The 24035-nt window shown below is 37.5% G+C and overlaps 1 protein-coding gene across 1 annotated transcript in view; it reads right to left on the reverse strand.

Annotated features, from left to right (window-relative positions):
• LOC101411420 (ATP-binding cassette sub-family A member 17-like) overlaps positions 1 to 24035 on the reverse strand; it is a 258746-nt gene that overhangs the window by 141959 nt on the left and 92752 nt on the right. Inside the window, exons 8-10 of the mRNA XM_071211442.1 lie at positions 19855 to 19971; positions 18817 to 18934; positions 1420 to 1593 (exon numbers count right to left, since the gene is read on the reverse strand). Coding sequence (XP_071067543.1) covers positions 1420 to 1593; positions 18817 to 18934; positions 19855 to 19971 — 409 coding nt within the window. The remainder of the gene's footprint in view (positions 1 to 1419; positions 1594 to 18816; positions 18935 to 19854; positions 19972 to 24035) is intronic.

Consider the following 24035-nt stretch of genomic DNA (forward strand, 5'->3'; position numbering starts at 1 on the left):
CAAACTGTGACATTTAGAATCAGGACTCTGGTGATGGAAGCTAACTTAATTAAGGCCTTTCCTAGAGTGTTCTTAGAATATCATTATCTCTGTACCACTTAGTACTAATGGAGGTTTTTTTTTTTAATTTTTAAAAATTTTTATCATCTTTTTTTTACAAAAAGATACTTGTATCGCACAAAATGTTACATTAAAAAATATAAGAGGGAAGTGGACTTAGCCCAATGGATAGGGTGTCCGCCTACCACATGGGAGGTCCGCGGTTCAGACCCTGGGCCTCCTTGACCCGTGTGGAGCTGGCCCATGCGCAGTGCTGATGTGCGCAAGGAGTGTCGTGCCACGCGGGGGTGTCCCCTGCATAGGGAGCCCCAAGCGCGGGTGTGTGCCCCTAAGGAGAGCTGCCCAGTGCCAAAGAAAGTGTAGCCTGCCCAAGAATGGCGCCGCACACACAGAGAGCTGACACAACAAGATGACACAACAAAAAGAAACACAAATTCCTGGTGCCGCTGATAAGATAGAACCGGTCACAGGAGAACACACAGCGAATGGACACAGAGAGCAGACAACGGGGAGGGGGGAAGAATAAAAAATATAAGAGGTTCCCATATATCTCACTCCCCACACCCCCCACTCCTCCCACATCGACAACTTCTTTCATTAGTGTGGTACATTCATTGCATTTGATGAGTGCATTTTAGAGCATCACTACACAGCATGGATTGTAGCTTATGTTGTAGTTTACACTCTCTCTCAGTCCATTCAGTGAGTTATGGGATGACATACAGGTCCTGCATTTGTCCTAAAATAGCTCCATTCAAGGTAGAACTAAAATTCCATGGAGCTCCATAGGGCCTACATTTTGCTTGCTATCGGGGCTGAAATCTTCTGCAGTAATTATGTGTGTTCTAAGGAATTCTTCAAATTGTAAAAAATATGAGGCAAATGAAAACTTGGGGCTGCATTAACCCAACTGTGGGAGTGCAAGGGAGCTAGACCAGCTCTGATAGAAGGTGTCCTAGATCAATATGCAAAAGAATAGACAGAAAGCTATAAGAATAACATGACATATGTAAAAAGCACCATATTATTGGTAAAGTCCTAAAGTATTACCTGATTTATGATCAAAATTTATAATCATAAATATAGGTATTTATATCTATATAATTTCCTAATTCTTTAATGTACTTTAATTTTATCACACCAACTACACTGTGAACTATATTATGGCAGGGACCGCACCCTTTATTTTTTTCATATTCCACACGGTATCTACAATAGCCATTGGTATATTGTAAATGTTCAAAATGCAAATTGAAATGTGCCAGTTGTTTTTATTTGAAAATAGAGGTCAACCTTGCCTGTCAGCTATGGCAAAGCATCACAGCAGCTTAGAGAATATTTGGGAAAGATAAAACTCACCTTTAGCCTCAAAAATGGATATTAACCGGACTCCCAGTGCCATGGCAACATTTGAGAAGAGACAAGAAGCTATCTTTTGACTTTGACTTCTCCAGGTATAGGTGAATGCGATGAACAGATATGGGAGGAAGGTAAAGAAGAAGATCACACCTCCTGCAGCAGTTGCAACATGGGCTACAAATTCAGAGGGAAGAAATGAAATAAGTTTCAAAAATAAGGTATCAAGAACTACAACATAAAACTCTTTCTCCCTGCCCTGGGTAAGGAAAGTGTCTATGCACTTATCAAAGCATTTCAGAAGAGACATGATCTCTAAAAGAAATTATGATAGAAACTTTCTATACTTGCTGTTTCACTATGGAAAGACTAAGGAGGAACATTTGCAGCACTTAACAACAAAAAAAGAATAGATCCTTTTATGAAGGTACGAATGTCTAAACTGCCTAAAACTTACTATGTCTAAAACTGTATTTATGTCTCCTACAATAAAAACTCCTTCTCCAAAGATGAATGGTGGTGAATTTTTATAGCATCTATTAAACATTGCCTGGCACTGTGGCAAACATTTTGTACATATCATCTCATTTAATCTTCGTACCTTCCCTATTTTACAGATGATGAAACTAAGGCTTAAACATTAAATTATTTACTCAGTGTCATGGAGCTGGTAAATGATGGGTCAAGGATTCAAGGTCACCCAGGCCTCAAACACAGAGGCTCTAGATCTGGAGGTATGGTCAACCTTACTGAAAGCTGGGAATATGAACTCAGGTTAAATGCAAATCTTTGACTTCCAGGAAGCTAAGAGAATAAGGATAGCAAATGTAAGAGAAAGTACTGCATTTAAGGTTGAATCTGGCCAAATGAATCATTGGTTAACCTTGATTTGGATGAAAAGTACTGTAATGAGGGGTCAAGGAACTCAAAGTGAAGGGGTTGGATCACCAAGAATGGCCACAGGAGTAGTTAGTGAAGAGAAATCGAATGAGTCAGGAGTTACAAATCTTCAACGAAAGAGTGAAAGTACACAGGAGAAACAGGTTACTTAATTTGGTCTGGTAACCCTCCACTTCAAAGGGCCAGAGTTTTTTGAGGAAGGAGAGAAGAGAAATGATCCAGAAACAGCCATCAGGAACAAAGAGTACACCTTCCTACCTTTAGGTCTTTTGAGGTTACAGGGACAGGAATGGGTACCCTAGAAGCCTTTAGTTTCTTAAACCTTTAGTTTAGAGGTAATTTTCAGTATCATAAATTGGGGATTTTTAATTTATGTTTCAATCTTTTGCAGTCATTATTCTTTTCTTTTTTTATTTCTCTACCCGCCCCCCCAGTTGTCTGCTCTCTGTGTCCATTCACTGTGTGTTCTTCTGTGACCACTTCTATCCTTATCAGCAGCACCAGGAATCTGTGTTTCTTTCTGTTGCCAACATCTTGCTGTGTCAGCTCTCCGTGTGTGCGGCGCCGTTCTTGGGCAGGCTGTACCTTCTTTCGCATTGGGCGGCTCTCCTTATGGGGCACACTCCTTGTGCGTGGGGTGCCCCTACACGGGGGACACCCCTGCGTGCCATGGCACTCTTTGTGCACATCAGCACTGCACATGGGCCAGCTCCACATGGGTCAAGGAGGCCTGGGGTTTGAACTGCGGACCTCCCATGTGGTAGGCGGAAGCCCTATCCATTGGTCCAAGTCCGCTTCCCTCATTATTCTTTTTGATTCTCAAAATGTCCTACTTTACAAAATTGGGAGCAACTTCAAGTTGACTCTTCTTTCCTTTACACATAATCCCATCAGTCTTTGAGAGCTTTCTTGCTATGGTACATAGTGCCCCATTCCCATAGAATGTCTCCTACTCTAGATCTCACATCAGCTCAACTCAGATGGCAGGACTGATAAACAATGAACTGATAAAACAGTAGTATTCCTTTATAGGATGACTACCACAGTTTGTTTATTCATTTTGTTATTATGAACACCTGGACTGTTCCAATGTTTGGCTATTATGAATATAAGTGCTATGAACTTTCTAGTATAAGTTGTTATGGAAATATATTTTCATTTCTCTTCAATAAGTATCTTGGAGTAAAATTGCTGGGTCATAGGGAAGTGAATATTTAAGAAATTACTGAACAGTTTTCCAAAAGAGTTGTAATTTTACACTCACACCAGCAATCTATGAGAGTTCCATTTGCTCTACGTTCCTAACATTAGTTGTTATTAGACTTTCAAATTATAACCATGCTAGTGGGTTTTGAAAAGGTATCTCATGGTTTTAAATTTGTATTTCCCTGATGACTAATGGTGTTGAGCACCTTTTTCAGGTTATCGATTTGTAAATCTTCCTTTTAGAAGGGTCTATTCAAGTCTTTTCCCTATTTTTCATTGGTTTGTTTGACTTATTGCTATTTACTTGTCAGAATTCTTTATAAATTCTGGCAACAAGTCCCTTGTCAGATAAATGCATCACAAATATTTTCTACCTGAATATGGCTTGCATTTTCATTTTCTTAATATTTGATAAACATTAGGGTTTTTTGACAATTTGATTTTAATTTTGATGGTGTCCAATTCATTAATTTTACCTTTTATGGAAGAAGCCTTTTATGTCCTATTGAAGATACTCTTTGTTTTTTTTAAGACGTGATAAGAGTTTTAGTTTTTACGTTTAGGTCTATGGTTGACCTTGGATGGATTTTTTAATTGTGTAAAGTACTGTCTGAGATTCATTTTTCCCATATGTTTATCTAGCTGTTCCAGCACTACTTGTGGAAAATCCTTTCCTATCTTCATTGAATAATAACCTTGGTATTTTCTTGAATATCAGTTGAACACAAAAGTGCAGGTCTATTTCTGGACTCTCACTGTTGTTTATTCTAAATATTTGCTTATCCTTATGGCAGTACCACGTTTTCTTGATTTCTATAGCTTAATATAAAGTATTGAAAATAAAAGTATGAATCAATATAAATTTTTCATATAAATTCTAGAATCAAGTTGTCAATTCCTACCAAAAAAAGAAATAAAAAAAAGTCTACAGAATTTGGATGGGATTGCATTAAATCGAGAAATCATTTGGGGAGAACTAGTACCTTAACAATACTGAATCTTCCAACCTATGAACATGGTATCTCATCATTGAGTTAGGTCTTCAGTAATTTCTCTCAGCAATGTTTTGTATATTTCAGGGTAGAGGCCTTGTATTTTTTTTTCTTCTATTTTGGTTTTATGATGTTATTCTAAATGGTATTGTTTTTTAAATTTCATTTTCTGACTTTGCTGCTATTATCGCTAATACAATTGATTTTTGTATACTATATAAAATTCAGTGAGCTTGCTAAATTCATTTATTAATTTTAATAGTTTGTAGATTCTTTTGGATATTCTACATGCATATACACAATCAAATTGTCTGTGAAATAATGACAGTTTTCTGTTTATTCCTTTAAAATCCTTATACATTTTATTTTTATCCACCTTATTGCACTGGCTAAGACCTATAGTATAATGTTGAGTAAAAGAGGTGAAAGGCTTATTCCCAATAAGCCTTAGGCAGCATGCATTCTGTCTTTGCCATTAAGTTTAATGCTAGCTGTAGTTTTTCCATATATGACCTTTATCAAATTGAGGAATTTCCTTACTATCCCAGGTTGTCGGAGAGTTTTTTATAAGGCTAAATATTGAATTTGCCAGATGTTTTTTCTGCATATATTTAAATATTCATATATTCTCCTTAATTCTGTTACTGTGATGAATTGAACTGACTGATTTTAAAATGTTAAACCAACCTTGCATTTCTGAGATAAAGTCCACTATCATGATGTACTTTTAAAATACATTGCTGGATTTTATTTGCTAATATTTTGTTATGCATTTATTTCATGAGTGATATTGTCTGTGACATTTTAAAAAATAGTCTTCTCAGGATTTACATCAGGTAGGAAAAAAGGAAAAGAAAATAACAAATGGGACACAGAGGAAAAAAATAGAAAAATGACTGACTTAAGCCCAGAGAGATAAAAAATTACATTAATTATAAGTGGACAAAACACATCATTTGAAAAGCAAAGTTATCTGACTGCATAAAAAAGAAGATCCAATTTTAGAGATGCACTGTAAATATAAAGTCATAAGTTGAAAATAAAAACATGAAAAAAGACATTCTACACAAACACTAGGCACAAGCAAGCTGCTGTGGCTATATTTATATAAGATAAAAATAGCCTTTGATGATGCTCTGCTTTCTCCACTGCTATTCAATATCATAATGGAAGTTCTAGGTAGAACATTTAGGAAAGAAAAAGAAATAAAAGGCATCTAAATTGGAAAGGAAGAAGTAAAACTATCTCTATTCATAGATAATTTAATACTATATATATATATATAAATTCTAAAGACTCCACAAGTAAACGACTAGAATCAATAAATGAATATTGCAAACTAGCAGGGTAGGGATCAACTCACAGAAATTAGTAATGCTGATTTGCTTGAAACTCTGGAGGATGGTAGAGACTGAAGAAATGCACAAAGAAAAAGGAAAAAAGAACACCAATAAAAGTAGGAGATCTACAATTTGGACCTGCTAGTCCAAACCCCTCCCCCCTCACTAGGTCTGTGCAGCTTAAATGTCAAACAGAGGCAGTAAGGCCCAGGTATCTCCTACCTGCATGCAGACCGTAGGGCCACTTGCAGCAGTGAGTTATAGGCAAATCCACACAGAGTGACCCAAGTCTGCAGAGACCCAAGACATAACACAAGTGGCAGACTAGCACATACATACAAAAAGGCCCCTAGGGAAAAAAGAGACTGCAGCAGAACTGCTGGCAGGAGGTACAACTGATCCTATTCTCTGATTGCTGGATCACCCAAATGGAAAAAAAAAAGACCTTTTGGATTGACTTAATCTGTCTCCCTGGGTAAATGGAGGGAAAAGTAAATTAAATGGAGGCAGAAAAACCTCAAAGAGGAAAAAAAAGTGGGGGAGGACTGAACTGTTGTAAGGCAGGATGGGAACAAGAAGTGGTAAGTGTAATAAAAAGGGGGCATTCAGTAAGGGACAGAAGTTAAACAAATCATTGAAGCTGGGAAGAAAATTCTGCATAAAACCAAACAGATCAGGATTGCCAGAGAAGGAACACAGGAAAAGACGCTTTCTTCTGGAAGTGAAAAAAAAAAGCATATAAAAGGGTAATCTTAAAAGTTGTACCATATATCCAGAACAAGAATCAGGTGCATAAGTCTTGAGAAAATATGAATAGTTGAAGACAGGCTACTTTAAAGGTCCAGTGTAAATTGGACTAAGTGTCAAAGAGGAGCCTTAAGCCATAGCAAATCTAAAAACCCTAGGCAAGAGGGAAAAACTGACCTTCAGTGTTAGTACATTAAAATAATCAGATGCTTAGACATCAGCAAAAAATTATAGGCCATACTAAGAAATAGGTCAAGAGAACAAATTAAAACTTCAGAGAAGCCACAGACTTTGGAACAACTAATCAGAAGTTCAAACAAAATCTCCTAAATAAATTCAAGGAGATGAAGGAATATATGGGTAGAAATAAACTAATGGTAGATATAGAGCTAAGGGATATTAAGAAGACAAAATATAAGCAAAAAAGAATTACGAAGTTTAAAAAGAAACATAACAAATTATTGCTATGAAAGGCACAATAATTGAGATTAAAATACACTAGAGGCATACATTAGCAGATTTGAACAAAGAGAAGAAAGACTCAGTGAACTAGAAGAGAAGACAATCAAAATCATACAGTTAGAAGAAGAGTCAGAGAAGAGAAAAAAACTGAGCAGTGCCTAAGGGACTTCAGTGACAGCATGAAGTATACCATGGGAATCCCAAAAGGAGGAGAAAGAGGCAGACAGAATATTTGAGGAAATAATGGCCAAAAATTTCCCAACTCTTATGAAAGACATAAATTAAAAAAAAAATAAATATATATTTATATATATACATGTCCAAGAAATACAATGTACTCCAAATAGACTACAACATAACAGACCCACACCACAACACATACTAATCAGAATGTCAAATGCCAAAGATAAAGAGAGAAATTCTGAAAGCAGCAAGAGAACGCAGTCATGTGATATATTTAAGGTACTGAAGAGAACTGTCAGATAAAAATTCTTTATCCAGCAAAACCATCTTCAAAAATGAAGAAGACTTTAAAACATTCACAGATAACCAGAAACTGAGGGAGTTTGTGACTGAAAGACCTGACCGTTAAGAATTACTAAAAGAGTCCTTCGGGTTGAAAGGAAAAGATAGGAGAGAGCAGCTTGGAGCAGTGAAGATCTTCAGTCAAGCGAAGTAAATGGGTAAATGCAAAACCCAGTAGTACTGAATCCTCAATACGTAACTCTAATCTTTAATTCCTATAAGAGTTAGAATACAGTTGAGTAAGAAACAGTACTATTTCCTGATAGTGGACACATAAATTATGAAGAAGTGATGTGGGACACAATAACACAAAGCAGCAAAGCAGACGGGTAGGGGACAGAGAGCTTGTCATAGCCACAGGGTGTGTTTACAAGCCCTGGGGAGGGGGCAGGGGCAGAGACCATGACATAGCTACAGGGTGTGCGTACAAGCCCTGGGGGGGGGGGGCAGAGAGCATGTCACAGCCACAGGTTATGTGTACAAGCCCTGGGGCAACCACGAGAGCATCTTTAAAATCCACAGAATGGGAACGGGGCTCTGTCAGACACATCACAGAAGAGCAACTCCACAGAAAAGAAGGCTGCAATATAGGAGGAGAGAAAAGATACAAGACATGTGAAAAACAGAGGCCAAATGGTTGAAGTAAGCACTGCCTTTACAGGGAGAACAACGAGTGTTAATGGGTTAAAACACTAATCAAAGATACAGATTGGCAGAATCAATTTTAAAAAGCAAAATCCAGCTATATGTTGTTTACAAGAGACTCACCCTAAACGAAAAGATACAACAGGTTAAAAGTAAAAAGGATGAAAAAAAATAATCCATGTAAATAGTAACCAAAAAAAAAAAAAAAGAGCAGGAATAGCGATACTAGTATCAAACAAAAGAGAATTTAAGTCAAAAGCTGTATGGGTTATATGGGAACCTTTTATGTTTTTTGTTTTTTTCTTCTGTTTTTTAATGTAACATTCCTTGTGATCTATTACCTTTAATTAAAAAAAACATGTAATTTTAAAAATTGCACACACACAAAAAAAACAAAACCAAAAAAAGCTGTTACAAGAGACAAAGAAGGACTTTATATATTAATAAAAGGGTCCATCTACCAAGAAGAACTAACAATCATAAATATTTATTTACCTAATCACAGTGCCCCAATATACATGAGGCAAACAGTGGCAAAACTAAAAGGAGAAATAGAGGGAAGCAGACTTGGCCCAGTGGTTAGGGCATCCGTCTACCACATGACCCATGTGGAGTTGGCCCATGAGCAGTGCTGATGCACGCAAGGAGTACCGTGCCATGCAGGGATGTCCCCCACGTAGGGGAGCCCCACGCGCAAGGAGTGCACCCCAAAAGGAGAGACGCCCAGCGCGAAAGAAAGTGCAGCCTGCCTAAGAATGGCGCGCACACATAAAGAGCTGACACAACAAGATGACACAACAAAAAGAAACACAGATTCCCGTGCCATTGACAACAACAGAAGCGGACAAAGAAAAACACGCAGCAAATAGACACAGATACAGACAACTGGGGCTGGGGGGATAAATAAATAAATCTTAAAAATAAATCAATAAAAGGAGAAATAGACACCTCTATAATAATAGTTGGAGACTTCATTACACCACTCATCAATAGACAGAACAACTAGACAGAAGATCAATAAGGAAACAGAGAGCTTGAATAATATGGTAAGTGAACTAGACCTAACAAGCATATACAGAACATTGCACCCCAAAACAGCAGGATACACTGTCTTCTCAAATGCACACGGATTGTTCTATAGTATGGACCACATACTGGATCACAAGTAAGTCCCAACAAATTTAAAAGGAATGAAATTATAAAAAGCATCTTCTCTGACCATAAAATAGAATGAAGCTGGAAATCAAAACAGGCAGAGAACTGGAAAATCCACAAATACATGGAAGTGAAATAACACACTCTTAAACAATCAATGGGTCAAAGAAGAAATCACAAGGGAAATCAGTAAATATCTTGACACAAATGAAAATGAGAACACAACAAATGAAAACTTATGAGATAGAGTAAAGGCAGGACTGAGAGGGAAATTTATAGCTCTGAATGCTTACATTAAAAAAGAAGAAAGAACTAAAATCAAAGACCTTAAAGGACACCTGGAGGAACTAAAAAAGAACAGTAAATTAAACCCAAAGCAAGCAAAGGAAATAAATATCAAGGATTAGAGCAGAAATAAATAAATGAAATTAGGAAAAAACAACAGAGAACATTAACAAAACCATAAGTTGGTTCTTTGAAAATATCAATAAAATTGACAAATATTTAGCTAGACTGACAAAGAAAACAAGAGAGAGGACACAAATAATTAAATCAAAAGGAGGACATTACTACTGACCCCACAAAAATAAAAAGGATCATAAGAGGATACAATGAACAACTATATGCCAACATATTAGACAACCTAGATGACATGGATAAGTTCCTAGAAACATACAAACTACCTACACTGAGTCTAGAAGAAAAAGAGGATCTCAACAGACCAGCTGCAAATAAATAAATTGAATGAGTAATCAAAAACCTCTCCAGGAGGAATCCACATGGTCCGGGGGCTGGATAATAAAGAGTGTGGAGTTGAAAAAAAAAAAAAAAAAAAAAAAAAACCTCTCCAGGAAGAAAAGTTCAGGACCAGATGACTTCACAGGTGAGTTTTACCAAACATTCCAATATGCTATCCTGATCAAACTCTACCAAAAATATTAGAGGAGGGAATACTACCTTACTCCTTCTATGAGGCCAATATCACCCTAATACTAAAGCCAAATAAAGATAGTATAAGGAAAAAAAACTACAGACCAAATTCTCTCATGAATATAGATGCAAAAATCCCTACAAGTATTATCAAATCAAACCCAACAGCACATTTTTTAATAAGGTTTTTTAAAATTTATTTCTCTCCCCTTCCCTACCCACCCCCCGCCAGTTGTCTGCTCTGTGTCCATTCCCTGTGTGTTCTTTTGTGACCGCTTCTATCCTTATCAGCGGTACCGGGAATCTGTTTCTTTTTGTTGCATCATCTTGTTGTGTCAGCTCTCCATGTGTGTGGTGCCATTCTTGGGCAGGTTGTACTTTCCTTCATGCTGGGGGCACTCCCTACGGGGCACACTCCTTGAGCGTGGGACTCCCCTTCGCGGGGGACACCCCTGCGTGGCATGGCACTCCTGCGTGCATCAGCACTGCACGTGGGCCAGCTTCAAACGGGTCAAGGAGGCCTGGGGTTCGAATCGCAGACCTCCCATGTGGTAGGTAGACGCCCCATCCATTAGGCCAAGTCTGCTTCCCCCAACAGCACATTAAAAGAATTATACAACATGATCAAGTGGGATTTATCCCAAGCATGCAAGAGTGGTTCAACATAAGAAAATCAATAATGTAACATACCATTTTAACAGAAGAAAGGGGAAAACGCATGATCATCTCAATTGATGCAGAAAAGGCATTTGACAAAATACAGCACCTCTTCTTGAAAAAAATACTCAGAAAAATAGAAATAGAAGGAAAAATCCTCAACATGATGAAGGGCATATATGAAAAACCCACTGCTAACATCATATACAATGGTGAAAGACTGAAAGCTTTCTGTAACAAGACTAGAATGCCTGCTGTCACCACTGTTACTCAACATTGTGCTGTAAGGTCTGGCCAGAGCAATTAAGTAAAAAAAAAAAAAAAGGAAATAAAAGGCATCCAAATTGAAAGGAAGAAATAAAATGTTCACCATTTGCAGATGATATGATCCCACACACAGTAAAACTTAAAAATTCTAAAACAAAACTACTAGAGCTAATGAATGAGTTTACCAAAACAGCACAGTATAAGATCAACACACAAAAATAGTGTTTTTATACACTAGTAATGAGCAATCTGAGAAGGAAATCAAGGAAAAAAATCCAGTTACAATAGCAGCTAAAAGAATCAAACATTTAGGAATAAATTTAACTAGGGATGTAAAGGATTTCTATATGCTAACATCAACACTGCTAAAAGAAATCAAAGAAGACCTAAATAAATGATAGAAAATTCCATGCTCATAGCTTGTAAGACTAAATATTATTCAGACGTAAATTATACTCCAAACAATTTACAGATTAAATGCAATGCCAATCAAAATTCCAAAAGCCTTCTTTGCAGGAATGGGAAAGCCAATTATTAAATTTATTTGGAAGGGTAAGGGGTCTCCAAACAGCCAAAGCCATCTTGAAAAAGAAGAACAAGTGGGAAACGGACTTTGGCCCAGTGGTTAGGGCATCCGTCTACCACATGGGAGGTCCGCGGTTCAAGCCCCGGGCCTCCTTGACCCTTGTGGAGCTGGCCCATGCGCAGTGCTGATGCGCGCAAGGAGTGCCGAGTGCCGTGCCACACAGGGGTGTCCCCCGCGTAGGGGAGCCCCACGCGCAAGGAGTGCACCCATAAGGAGAGCCGCCCAGCCCTAAGGAGGGAGCAGCCTGCCGAGGAATGGCGCCGCCCACACTTCCAGTGCTGCTGACGACAACAGAGGCGGACAAAGAAACAAGACGCAGCAAAAAGACACAGAAAACAGACAACCGGGGGAGGGGAGGGGAATTAAATAAATAAAAATAAATCTTTAAAAAAAAAAAAAAAAAAGAACAAGTTTCAAGAACTCACATTTCCTGACTTTAAAAACTTATTAGGGAAGCATCTGTGGCTCAAGTGATTGCGCTTCTGTCTATCATATGGGAGGACCCGGGTTCAATCCCCAGGGCTTCCTGGTAAAGCATGCCCATGCAGCAGGCCAGACCCATGCGGAGAGTGATGCAGCAAGATGATGACACTATGAAAAAGAGAGATGCAGGGGAGAGTCAAGGCAAGGCGCAACAGAAATCAGGAACTGAGGTGACACAAGTGACAGGGAACCACTCTCCCACGTCAGAGGTCCCTGGAATCAAATCCCAGTGAAGCCTAGAGGAGAAACTCAAGAAGAGAAGACAAAAAGAAAAAGACACATAAGATCACACAGCAAATGGACACAGACAGCTAAACAGTAGGGTGGGAGTTAGAGGGAGGAAAAAGAAACAAAAAAACTTACTACAGGAAAGCAGATGTAGGTCAAGCAATTGGGCTCCCGCCTACCACATGGGAGGTCTATGGTTTGGTTCCCGATACCTCCTAAAGAAAACAGCGAGCTGATGCGACAGGCAGGTGCGACAAGCTGACACAAGATGATACAACAAGAGACACAAGAAGGAAAATATAATGAGAGACACAACAAAGCAGAGGGCAGACATTCCTGGTGCCTCCTAAAGAGGACAAGCAAGATGGTGAGCTGGCGTGATGGGTAGGTGCAGTAAGCTGATGTGACAAGATAATGCAACAAGGGACAAAAGAGGAAAAACATTACAAGAGACACAACAAAAGCAGGGATCAGAGGCAACTTAAGCGATTAGGCACCTCCCTCCCACATCAGGGGTCCCAGGTTCAGTTCCAAGTGCCTCCTAAAGAAACAAAGAAGACAAACAGACACAGCAAGTGCAAAACAATGAAGGGGTGGGAAAGACGAGAAAATAAAATACATCTTTAAAAAAACTTATTACAAAGCTATGGTGGTCTAAACAGCATGGTACTGTCAAAAGGACAGATATATAGACAAATGGAATCAAATAGAGAGTTCAGAAATAGACCCTCACATCTATGGCAAATGATTTTAATATTCTTTTTTTATTAAAGAAACTTTAGATTACATAAATGTTACATCAAAAATATAGGGAATTCCCATATACCCCACCCTTTTCCCTTCCCACACTTTTCCCCATGAACATCTCTCATTAATGTGGTACATGACTTTCACATGATGAACACATATTGAAGCATTGCTACTAACCATGGTCTACAGTTTACATTATAGTTTACACTTTGTACTGCATGTGAAAATTGATTTTTTACAAGGCTGCTAAGTCTTCTCAATTGGGGCAGAATAGTCTCTTCAACAAATGGTGGTGGGAGAACTGGATAGCCATATGCAAACAAATGAAGAGGGACCCCCATCTCACACCATATAAAAAAATTAACTCATATACCTAAATAAAGAAGCAGGACAATAAAACTCCTAGAAAAAAACATAGGGAAGCATCTTCAGGATCGTGTGTTAGGTAATTGTTTCTTAGACATTACACCCAAAGCACTGGCATAAAAAGAAAAAATAGATAAATGGGACCTCATCAAAATTTAAATCTTTTGTGCATCAAAGAACTTTATCGTGAAAGTGAAAAGACAACCCATTCAATGCGAGAGCTGAAAACCAAATAACTGATAAGGTTTTAATATCAAGAATATATAAAGCAATCCTACAACTCAACAACAAAAATTCAAACAACCCATTTTTTTAATGGGCAAAAGACTTGAACAGACATTTCTCCAAATAAGATACACAAATAACCAAAAAGCACATGAATATATGCTTAACCTCATTAGACATCAGATAATTGCAAATCAAACACACAATAAGATACCATTTCACACCAATAGAATGGCTACTATTAAAAAAAAACAACAACAGAAAATAGCAAGTGCTGGAGAGAATGTGGAAAATAATATTAGGAACACTCATTCATTGCTGGTGTGAATGTAAAATGGTGTCGTTGCTGTGGAAGGTAGTTTGGCAGTTACTCAGAAAGTTAAATATAGAATTACCATATGACCAGGCAATCTCACTTCAGGGTATATACCAAAAAAGAACTGAAAGCAGGGACTCGAACAGGTATTTTCATACTAATATTCATAGCAGCACTATTCACAACTGCCCAAAGACAGAATTAAACCAGGTGTCCATCAACCAATTAATGGATAAATAACATGTTTACACATAAAATAGAATAGTATCCAGCCATAAAAAACAATGAAGTTCTGATATATGTGACAACAGGGATGTACCTTGAAGACATCATGTTGAGTGAAGTAAGCCAGACACAAAAGAACAAATATTGTATGATTTCACTGATAAGAAATAGTTAGAATAAGCAAACTCAGAGCCAGAATCTGTAGTGTAGTTTACAAGGGGTTGGATTGCAGGTAAGGAATGGAGAGTTCATGTTTGAATAGTACCAAGTTTCTATTTGGGTTGATTGTAAATTTTGGTAATGGATGGTGGTGATGACAGCACAATATTGTGGATATAATTAAAAGCACTTAATTATATATGTGGATGTGTTAAAAGGGGAAATTTTATTTAGTTATTTATTTATTTATTAAAGATTTATTTATTTATTTATTTAATCCCGCCCCACCCCGCCCCGGTTGTCTGTTCTCGGTGTCTATTTGCTGCGTCTTGTTTCTTTGTCCGCTTCTGTTGTCGTCAGCTGCAAGGGAAGTGTGGGCGGCGCCATTCCTGGGCAGGCTGCACTTTCTTTCGAGCTGGGCGGCTCTCCTTACGGGCGCACTCCTTGCGCGTGGGGCTCCCCTACGCGGGGGACACCCCTGCGTGGCACGGCACTCCTAGCGCGCATCAGCACTGCGCATGGGCCAGCTCCACACGGGTCAAGGAGGTCCGGGTTTTGAATATATATAATGTATATATACATTACAAGAATAAAAATTTAGAAAAAATGTAAGACTGTACAACACAGATTATCCTATTTTAAATGCTGAACTATAGTTAATAGTACAATTATAGTACTAATAGTATAATCATAAAAATGTTCTTTCATGAACTGTAACAAATACACCATAGGGAAGCAATTTTAAAAATGATTAATAGCTTTTATACATGAAAATGAAAAAACTTGAAAAGAAAATCAAGAAAACAATTCCATTTACAATAGCATCTAAAAGAATAGAATTCCGAGGAATAAATTTAACCAAATGGTGAAAGATTTGTACACTGAAACTAAAAAATATTGCTAAAGGAAATGAAAGAATTCCCATGTCCATGGATTAAAAGATTTAATAGTGTTAAGATGCCAATTTGACCCAAAATGATGTACAAATTCAAAGCAATCCCAGTTAAAACTGAAGCAGCAATTTTGTTTTGTTTTGTTTTGTTTTGCAGAAATGGAGAGAGAATCCTCAAGTTCATATGGAATGGCAAGGAGCCCTAAATAGCCAAAAATATTTTGAAAAAGAAGAAAAAAGTTTTAGGATTCACATTCTTTGATTTCAAAACTAAGTACAAAGGTAGAGTGATCAAAGCAGTGTTATACTGGTATAAGAACAGACATGCAGACCAATGAATTAGGACATAATATCTAGAAAGTAACACACACATTTATATCCAGTTGATTTTTGACAAGGGTGCCAAGTCCATTCAACGGGGAAAGAATAGTCTTTCAGCCAATGGGGCTGTGAAAACTGGATATTCACATGTTAAACAAAAAGTTGGAGCCCTGACTCTCACCATAAAAAAAAATTAACGCAAAATGGATCAGTCACATAAATATAAGAGTTAACAGAATAAAATTCTTAGAAGAAAATAAATGTAAAAGCCTTCAGGGGGAAACAGATGTGGCTCAAGCAACTGGCTCCTGCCTACAACATAAGAAGTCCCCAGGTTTGGTTCAGTGCCTCCTAAAGAAGACTAGCAAGACAGCACACTGATGCAACAAGATGACACAATAAGATGATGCAACAAGATGATGCAACAAGAGACATAAGGAAAACACAATAAGAGACACAACAAAGCAGGGAGCAGAGGTGGCTCAAGCAATTAGGTGCCTCCCTCCCACATTGGAGGTCCCAGGTTCGATTCCCAGTGCCTCCTAAAAAAAGAAGACCCAGCACACAACAAGCAAACACGAAAAGCAAATGCAAACAAAGAGGGGGTGGGAAGAAATAAATAAATAAAATAAATCTTAAAAAAAAAAAAGCCTTCAGGACCTTGTATCAAGCAATGGATTATTAGAGTTTACACCAAAAGCAAGAACAAAAAAAGAAAAACTAGATAAATTGGACTTCATCAAAATTAAAAACTTTTGAGCATCAAAGTATACTTCCAAAAGAGTGAAAAGACAATCCACAGAATTGAAGAAAACATTTGGAAATCACATATCTAAGAAGGGCTTAATATCCAGAATATATAAAGAAATCTACAACTCAACAACAAAAGGACAATCTAATTTAAAAATGGGCCAAGGACTTGAGTAGACATTTCTCCACAGAAGATGTACAACTGGCGAATAAGTACATGAAAAGATGTTTAACATCATTAGCCATTAGAGAAATGCAAAACCTAACCAAAACGAAATATCATTTCTGTATTAGTCAGGGTTCTCCAGGGAAACAGAACCAGCAGGAGATATCTATAGACATTATGAGATTTTTATAAGAGTTATCTAACACTACTGTGGGGATTGACAAGTCCAAATTCCATAGGGCAGGCCACAAGCTGGGACCTCCAGTGAAAGTTTTTGATGAAATCCCCAGGAGAAGCTGGAAATTCTTCTGACTACTGAAATCATGGCTTTTCTTTTTAAAGACTTCAGCTGATTGAATGAGACTTCTCTCATTGTCAACGGCTATCTCCTCAGTTGATTGTAGATGTAATGAGCCATAGATACAATCAACTTATTGATACTTCAAGTCCACAAACTATCTATCAGGCCAGTGCTGGCTTGACCAAATAACTAGACTCCATAACCCGGCCAAGTTGACACATGAATTTAACCATCACGATTTCATAAAAACTAGGATGACTATTGTCAAAAATCAGAAGGTAATATGTGCTGTCAAGGACGTATAGAAATAAGAACCCCTGTGCATGTGGGAATATAAAATGGTGGAGCCATTGTAGAAAACAGTTTGGTAGAATTCTTCAAAAAGCTCAACTTAGAATTACCATATGACTCAGTAATTCTACTTACCATAAAGAATTGAAAACAGGCGCTTCAACTGATTTTTGTACAAAAGCATTCAAAAAAGCATTATTCAGAATGGCAAGAATGTGAAAGCAACCCAAGTGTTCAATAAAAGATGGATAAACAAAATGGAATATTATTCAGCCATTAAAAGGAAGGCGCTGTGACAAGCTACAACATGCATGTACTCTGAAGACAGGTTGAAAAAAATAAGCCAGAACAAAAGGACAAATATGTATGAGTTTACTTATAAGAAATTCTTAGAGCAAGCAAATTCATACAGACTGAAAGGAAAAGAGTGGTTATCAGTGGCTGGAAGGGGAGAGGTCTGGGAATGGGGAGTGACCGCTTAATGGTCAAGTGTTTCTGCTTGAGATAAAAATGCTCTGGAAACAGGAAGTGGTGAAAGTTGCAAAACATTGTCAGTGCACTTAATGACACTGAATAACTGTATATTTAAAAATGGTTAAAATGATTTTTGTTATATAATTTTCCCACAATAAAAGAAAACTCTATCTTAAGCTTAAAACAAATAAGAGGCAGGAGTGATTAAATGTTGGTGCTCTCAAATGATGAACTACTAAATAGCTGCTAAGGATAAAGAATGCTTTGAAGAATCTTTTTTTAAAAAAATATTTTGGTAATGGATGTGTTGGTAGCACAATATTGTGACTGTAGTTAATTCTCTTGAATTGTAGTGGTTAAAATGGGAAGCTTTGTGTTGTATATATGCTATCAGAATAAAAATTAAAAACATATTCACAAATGTAAATAATAAACTGCTTGGGTTCACTTATACCACATTTTGGTATTTGCCCCAATTTCCTTTAGCCTCCTTTTTTGTTACTGGGCCTGTCCTCCATTAACGTTTCTACCTAACCTTCCCAGGTTGACCCACAATGCAATTCTCTTGCAGTCTCACTTGGATTCCGTTTCTTATTATTTTTGCTCCTGTTGGTTCATCAGTTCTACCCATACTTTTAGCAGTAACACTCTTCTGGTCAGGACAAAATTCCCAGAAATTCCTATCTTAGTATGGTGTCCCAGAAGCCACCCTACTGTTGGCTTCCAACTTCACAATGTAGACCTTGAAAATTATCTGTCCTGGAGTCTTACCTCTCCTTTTCTTCTCAATTGCGACTTATTACTTGCCTCCAGTAAAAAGGATATTTAGATGCAAAAAGCAGCATAAAAGTTACAAATATTGAGATATTTCAACAGGCCTTTAATGGGGAATAGAATTCATTCATTGTTAAAATACTCAAAAAAGTGGTAACTTGGTGCTGAAAGAATAGTAACTAATGCTGTAGGTAATAAGAATAGCAATGCTACCAGAAAAAGAAGTCATAAACCCTCTCCCTGACAGAAAATGGACTCAGGACTCACCTTTTTTGAAGAATGTGCTGGTCATGAAAGCAAAGAAAATTGTGGCAATGGCAAAACACATTAGAAAAACAAAAACCAAACTAGGGTCGCTGTTGGTGAACACAGCCACATTATGCACCTACAAAACAATCACAGATATATATGATTTTCCATGTAAAATATAAGAAGAAAACATGAAATACCCTTAAAACTATGTAGAAATTTTTTTTAAATCAAGGTTATCTTAAAACTATAGATAAGTATAAAAAAATATAGAGATTTAAGGTAGACTTTTGACCTAGCGATTCCATTACCATTTATACACTGTGCTGTCTAAATGCACCTATTTTTTTATTTAATATTTTTGTCCCAATGTGGATTTTTGTTGAGAAGTGAGTTTGTCCCTTTTAACATTATCACTATTATAGGTAATTTTAGTATTCCTTTGATAGACTGTTTTCTCTTTTTAATGCTACTGGCCATTTCCTCTTTTTTTCCCTGCCTTTTGCTATTTAGTCTGGAGTTTCTTATCTCCCTTCATCCTAACTGCCCAATTTTGGTAATTTAGAAGGTAAATTCTTTTACATCCATGTAATAAATTATAACTCAATCATTAAATGCATGTTAGCAAATTGTAAAACCAAATTCCACTAACAGCATAAGAAATAACAAGCTTTCACAGGCATTAAAGAATGTTCCTATTTTTTACAATTATTTTCAACTCTATGTAGATTATAAAATTAATAATGGCTTAAAGTTTATAAAATACATCTTACTGCATTCTACTTTACTAATGAAATGAACCACACCCATGTCCAGTACTTGAAATCTAGTGAATTAAAGAATCTGAAGCTCTCCCTGAGCTTCTTTAAACATTTAATTCCTATACGTTTTAGTGAATAATTCCACATAGCAACCTGTGGTTTTCCAAGTGGTCATCAAGAACTGTGTTTTCATTATCTATTGAACTGCAGCAGCGGCAGCAGCAGCACCATGACACCAAGCTTCTACCCCACCCCTTCATGGCTTAGCATGCTCTGCAGGAAAGAAGATGTGTACCTCTGTGCAGAAGAGCACAGTCATGACAGAAACAGCGATCAAGACAGAAAGGAAGAATACGATGAACCAGGCAACCCAGTGCAGCCAGTTGTTCAGTCCCATCATGCGCATATAATCCTGAAAAAGGCAAAAGAACCAACATTACCCAGTGTGATGCTCAGTTCTGTGGGTCTGGTTGAGCTGTCTGTTACTGAAACGCTAGCAGACTCGGGGAAAGGTCTATTCATACTGGGGAAGGTGGCTAATGGGGTGGGGAGGTGCTAGAGACTGAATGAGTTGGAAAGAGGAGGGCAAACCAGTGAGTGGCATTTCTCTGATTTAGGTATGGAAGAGATAGGCCTTGTGGTAAAGTTATTCTTCTTTTGAAACGGTAAGTACACTATCCCTTCATTCATTTATTGAAATGCTTACTATAAACAAAAGGTTCCTAAAGAAGACTCTAAATTCGTTGGCATTGCATGCTTGGGTCACACAAACTTCCTGCAGTTCACTGAACCTGGTATAAGCCTAGGTCTTTTTTTCATACACATTGTTCTTATTGTTTTGTCTCTCATCCTTTCTTTTCCTAGTGAAATTATACTTGATTTTGAAAAACTAGTTTGAGAGTTACCTGCTCTATGATGGCTTCTCTGGTCAGCTTTGTTCATCCACCACACAGCTACGACACTTTCTACTACATTACCTTAACAATTAGGCTTGTTTTGTAATACTTGGTTTTACTGCTGTGAACTCCCTGAGGGAAAGGACTATACAGTTTATACCTGTATCTCTAAGGCACACAGCAGATAAATCTAAGTCACTCAATACATGGTTTTGTTTTTGTTTGTTTGTTTGTTTTTGTTGTACCAGGTGCTGGGAATTGAACCCAGGACCTGGTATGTGTGAAGCCAGAGTTAAACCATTGAGCTACATCAGCTTTCCTGAGTTGGTTTTTTTGTTTGTTTTGCTTGTTCTTTGTTTTCGTTTTTTCAGGAGGCACTGGGAACCAAACCTGGGACCTCCCATGTGGGAAGCAGATGCTCAATCGCTTGAGTCACATCCACTCCCTCAATACATGTTTGATATGTGAATAAATGCAAAGCACTGTTCTAGGAACCATGCAGAAAAAATACAAAATATAAAATTAGGAGTTACTGCCTACTAAAAGTTCACAATCAAGTATTGGGGTACATATACGAAAACACTGTACATTCTACACTATAAGACCAGTAGTAGCCTTTTTATCTTTTAAGATTGGAACTGATATGTGGTTCATTAATAAAAAAACAAGTTGGTTAAAGCAGGAAATCACAAAAAATTATATACACATACCTGAACATTTTCATTTTAAATTATATAAATGTAAAATTGTGTACCAGTATTTTGATGTCAGAATATTAAGCCTTCTTTTGAAGTGTCAGTGTGATGATTGGAATGTTACCATAATACCCATCCACAATGCATATTCCAGTATCATGGTCTTAAAAGTGGATTGAGAACATAACATAAATACGGGATGAAAAGCCTAGTACAAGTACTAGTACTCTACCTAGGTTTTTACAAATTTTCCCCAAATTTTACAGTGGCTTTATCCCCATGAAATTTACTAGCACTTATTTTTAGTGATCTGCTCTGCTGAATCTTTCCAAAGCATTCAACTAAATGTTCATAGTCAACTCCAGTCCATTTTATCCATTTACACAATATTTAATTAAATCACAAACTATAAGAACAAGTACAGGTATAAGGAAGTTTAAAAATAAACCTTGGTAAGCATACTCCTGACCAGGTGAGAGAAGATAGGTCCTTGTGGACTAAAGAGAAGCCTACTAGCTCCAACATGCTGGAAGTTCCAGTCACTAAGCTTTACATATAGAGGACAGAAAGTCAGCTAATTCAGAGAACTGATTACATGGAGGTCAATAAAGAAAGCTCCAGCTGTACTACAATAGAGGTGGAAATAACATGCTATGGGAGGATGGTCTGAAATATTGATGAAATTTAAAAAGACCACTTGAAGGAGGTGAACTATGTAAGGATTATGAAGTAGAAGGCATTCCAAAGAGAAGCACCTGACATTTGGTGAATAGAAAAGGGACCTACTCAACTAGAGAAAAAGGGCCCATGCCAGGGGTATAAGGGTCTAGGGGGCCCAGCTACAGAGTTGCCTGAATCAAACACTCTGGGACAAGATGCAGGCTCAAAAAAGATGAAGAGGACCCTGCACCTCACTTTTACCTTGGGCTGATCTTCTTGATAGTAGGGCTAAAATCAGAAGAAGAGCACCAGCCAGCACAGGATCATTTTACAAAGACAGTGAAAGGTGTTTTTGAGTTCATTTGTTTGTTTCTGTTAGCTCCTGGCATTCAAGGAAATCTCTGTCATATCAATAGTTGGATGCAAACCTAAGGGCCAAATAGCTCAGGAAATAAGCCTGACAGTTAATACATTAAAATAATAAAATGTACAGTGTGCAACAAAAGATTACAAGACAAAGAAACAGGAATTAATAACTTAACCAAAGGACAAGATAAAACTTCAGAAGCCATCAATGGAACAGGATCAGACTTTGAAGAGATTTTTTAAAAAGGCCTTCAATATGTTCAAGGAGAAAAGAAAACAGACAGAAAGAACTAAAGGTTATCAGGAAAACAATGAATGAACAATAAGGGAATCTCAATAAAGAGACAGAAAGTTTTAAAAAGGAAGCAAACAGAAAGGTCACAATAACTGAAATTAAAAATTCCCCCAAAGATTTGAACACTAGATTGGAGTTGGCAGAAGAAAGAATTGGTGACCTTGAAAAGAAGATGATTGAAATGATTCAGTTGATGACAGGAAAGAACAAAGAATGAAGAAAAGTGAACAGACCTAAGAGACCTGTGAATATCCTCTAGCATGCCAAAATACGCATTGTGGGAGTCCTGGAGGGAGGAGGAGGAGATGACAAGGGAAGATGGAATAGTCAAAGAAATAATGTCAGGAAATTTCCCAAACTTAACGAAAGACATGAACAGAAATATTCAAGAAGTCCAATGAACCCCAAACAGGAAGACAATCATGTCCAGACATATAATAGTCAAACTGTCTAATGCCAAGGACAAGCAGAGAGTTCTGAAAGCTGCAAGAGAAAAGCAACATGCTATATCCTACTACAGCTAATAAATGAATTCAATAGAGGCAGTTACAAAATCAACACACACCAAAAAATCAATAGTGTTTCTATACACTGGTATTGAACAATCTGAAGAGGAAATAAAGAAAAAAATTCATTTACAGTAATATCAAAGAATCAAAAACCTAGGAATAAATTTAACTAAGGATATAAAGGACTTGCACACGGAAAACTATACAATAATGCTAAACAAATATTTTTAAAGCCCTAAATAAATGGAAGGACACTCTGGGTTAATGGGTGGGAAGACTAAATATTGTTAAGATGTGAAATCTACCCAAAGCAATTTATGGATTCAATTAAATCCCAATCAAAATCCCAACAGCCATCTTTGCAGAAATGGAAAATGCAACCATCAAATCTATATGGAAGAGCAAGGGGCCCAAAAAAAGGCCCTGTGAAAAAGAAGAAAGAAGTTAGAGGGCTCACAATTTCTGATTTTAAAACCTATTACAGGGAAGCAGATTTGGCTCAACTGATAGAGCATCCGCCTACCACATGGGAGGTCCAGGGTTCAAACCCAGGGCCTCCTGACCCATGTGATGAAGCTGGCCTACATGCAGTCCTGATGCACACAAGGAGTGCCCTGCCATGTGGGGGAGCCCCACGCGCAAGGAGTGCATCCCATAAGGAGAGCTGTCCCATGCGAAAAAAGCACAGCCTGCCCAGGAGTGGTGTCACACACATGGAGAGCTGACACAGCAAGGTGATGCAACAAAAAGAGACACAGATTGCTAGTGCTGCTGACAAGAATACAAGCTGACACAGAAGAGCACACAGTGAATGGACAGAGAGCAGAAAACTGGAGGGGAGGAGGAAGGGGAGAGAAATAAAATATAAATCTTTAAAAAATAAAAATAATAATAAAACCTATTACTAAGTCACAGTCATCAAGACGGCATATTACTGGTACAAAGACATACCTATGACCCCTGGAACTCAACCCTATCCATGGACATTGGATTTTTTACAAAGGTGCCAAGTCCACTTAATGGAAAAAGTATAGTTTCTTCAACAAATGGTGCTA

Source organism: Dasypus novemcinctus, chromosome 23 (assembly GCF_030445035.2).
Source record: "Dasypus novemcinctus isolate mDasNov1 chromosome 23, mDasNov1.1.hap2, whole genome shotgun sequence".
NCBI lineage: Eukaryota > Metazoa > Chordata > Mammalia > Cingulata > Dasypodidae > Dasypus > Dasypus novemcinctus.